Source organism: Penaeus chinensis, chromosome 33, assembly GCF_019202785.1.
Source record: "Penaeus chinensis breed Huanghai No. 1 chromosome 33, ASM1920278v2, whole genome shotgun sequence".
Taxonomy (NCBI): Eukaryota; Metazoa; Arthropoda; class Malacostraca; order Decapoda; family Penaeidae; genus Penaeus; species Penaeus chinensis.
The window spans coordinates 27,380,236-27,382,735 of NC_061851.1; the positions used below are offsets into that span (position 1 = coordinate 27,380,236).

At 37.9% G+C, this 2,500-nt stretch overlaps 2 protein-coding genes across 2 annotated transcripts in view; one reads left to right on the top strand and one right to left on the bottom strand.

Moving 5' to 3' along the window:
- Positions 1-393, top strand: part of LOC125043094 (venom carboxylesterase-6-like) — a 10,153-nt gene extending 9,760 nt beyond the window's left edge. The window contains exon 11 of the mRNA XM_047639045.1: positions 114-393. Within this exon, the coding sequence (XP_047495001.1) occupies positions 114-194 (81 nt within the window). The 3' untranslated portion in view covers positions 195-393. The remainder of the gene's footprint in view (positions 1-113) is intronic.
- Positions 394-667: 274 nt separating this feature from the next.
- Positions 668-2,500, bottom strand: part of LOC125043095 (juvenile hormone esterase-like) — a 13,794-nt gene continuing 11,961 nt past the window's right edge. The window contains exon 13 of the mRNA XM_047639046.1: positions 668-2,454. Coding sequence (XP_047495002.1) covers positions 2,383-2,454 — 72 coding nt within the window. The 3' untranslated portion in view covers positions 668-2,382. The remainder of the gene's footprint in view (positions 2,455-2,500) is intronic.

Sequence of the window (2,500 nt, forward strand, 5' to 3'; positions counted from 1 at the left end):
CTGCATATGTATATACACGCATACATTTAGGCCTCTGCGTCAACATGCAAATACTAGCAAAACATAATGACCTGAAGAAATACTCATGAATACAACAAACGTTTCTCTTCCAGGTCTATGATTTTTGGAGGAACATGCCGACGAAGAAGAACAAACTGCTGTATCCCAAACGTTTCTCAATGTGCCACAGTTAAAACAACCAGTAACCTGGAACGTTTGATCTTTGGTGTCTCAAAATTGAGAAGAAAAAAATCTGACTTCGTAAATGCGTCGGGAAGACTACAAATGTTTGAATGCTCTAATGTTTTTTTGTGATTTCATTTAATTGTTGATTGTATATAGTTTACTAGGTATCTGATATGCAACTGCTTGGTAATAAAGATTATTTGAGTCAAATAATTTTTTTTTTTTTTTTTGCTTAAGAGATGAGGACACAGATGCAGAAATATTGATATTTATACAAAAGACAAGCGCATATATTTTTTTTTTTTTTTACATTTTTTGCTCCATTAATCTTCGATTTTTTTTTTTTTTTTCCTTAAGGAAATTAGACATTTTGACCACGACCTTCTTCTTAGATCTTTTATTGTTATCTGTTATTCTTTTTTCTCTCTGTAGTGATTCTTTCAAGATTTTGCACATTGATAAGGGATTACAAATACGATCATTTGTTAACAGATAATTAATGAAATTTAGGGTTACAAAGATAAAGACTTCAATAGACCTTCCATGAGTGTTATGGTATCCAGCATATATATGATCTGCTGGAGGCGGACAGGGTAGTGGCGTCGCGTAGAACAAAAACGTGGCACGGAAATAGTTGTAATGTAGTCTTGTTTCCTAATTAGTTGCATATTAGGAGCGTCGTTTGCTAAGCGAATGATAATGAATAGATAAATACAAATAACAAGGTATATAAATGTTTCGCTGTGTAGGGGGGAAAATGTAAACTAAACGAAATGTTTCAGGTCACAGCGCATTCTGACCACGGGAAGAATTTTTCGGGAAAAAGGGAAAGGAAGAAAAAAAAAAAGTGCGAGAACGAAGAAATTAATACCTAATGTTATTGTCTTAAGAAACACAAACTCTGGTGTATTATTGTAACAATTTAATGCAGAAACCCTGCGGTAGACATCGTTGTAGTATATCTTTCATTGTTAAAAGAAAGAAAAAACAGTACTCGTTTAAGAGGGAAAGAGATTCAGAAATGAAATACGATTGGAATGCTGGTGGACCAAATACATATATTGAAAGGATGATCTTGAAATTGAACTAATCCACTCATAATGGAAGGTGGCAGTAACGCAGTACTGCTACGTAATACCTGATACTGGGACAATTCCAGGTCAATGTCCCTTGGAATCCTGGGCTGTACTTTCCCTATACCTTAACTAACCTGATGCGAGTACCACCTGGCCACCCGCGCATCGTACACCGGGCATGTAAAGTGGTAGCGACCAAAGTGGGATAAATGGGGGAGTCCAGGTCACGGCCTACGAGAGAAAAATGTTGTTAACTTTAATATGTGGAAGGCTTAGATTTGAGTTATACTTCCTTATTCCTTCTCTTATACATGTGCATAGCTAATTAGCTTTACCAATGCCTGAGTATTTTATATCTAACAGTATCTTACACTGAATGTTTGTCATCACTAATTATCCGGGGAAAATGATGAATACCAATATGCTGTTTGCTTGTGTATTTTAGTCTTAGCACCTCGCTTACATGGTCACCGCCCTTGCACCTGTCCCCAAAGTTTCAAATATATACTGGTGAGTTTCAGGTAAAATACATACTAACCGTGACCTTACGGTGTGGGATAAAAAAACAGCGGGTTCCGAGCGGTAAGTAGGCGAGACCAGATCTGCCGGTTCTCCCCGGGGTATCTACGCCCTCTAGCTTGGGTATTGGCTACTGTCTCGACATGGATACCCGTGAGAGGCTGTATTGTCACAGTTTATGACGTCGCTAAGCATGGCAAACCATTAGCATGACGCCGTCCAGTTATGTTGCTAAAACTAGTATAATAACAATTCATTATACGTGACACTATACTCCTGGTAAGACAGTGTCCTCACACAAATTATTGGGCATGAGAGTGGCAATAAAAGTTTTTTTAGCAAGTACGTAGCTTACGGGCGGCACCCCGCATTACCACCACGAGGGTTAAGTATAATAAAAAATACGAAGGATTAAAACTCAAAAGACTACTGAAATTAGTTTTCGGCGCCCATTTTCCACTGGGTTCATTCAATCGGACTGTTGCCTTGGACTCGTCATACCAAAGTGGAGGGGGAGGGGTAGGACAAGGAGTGGGTGAATAGTCCCACTACAATAAGACAGTTATAAGGATTATTATCAAATATATCCTAATTCATGAGACTATGGAATCACAAGTTCAGGGTTGAAAATGTAATTCTGGCTTGTTGGCAGTGAAGCGTGGAATCTCCTAACCTGTTGAAAGATTAATGAAGGAATGAGTTAATAGAAATAATAAAAT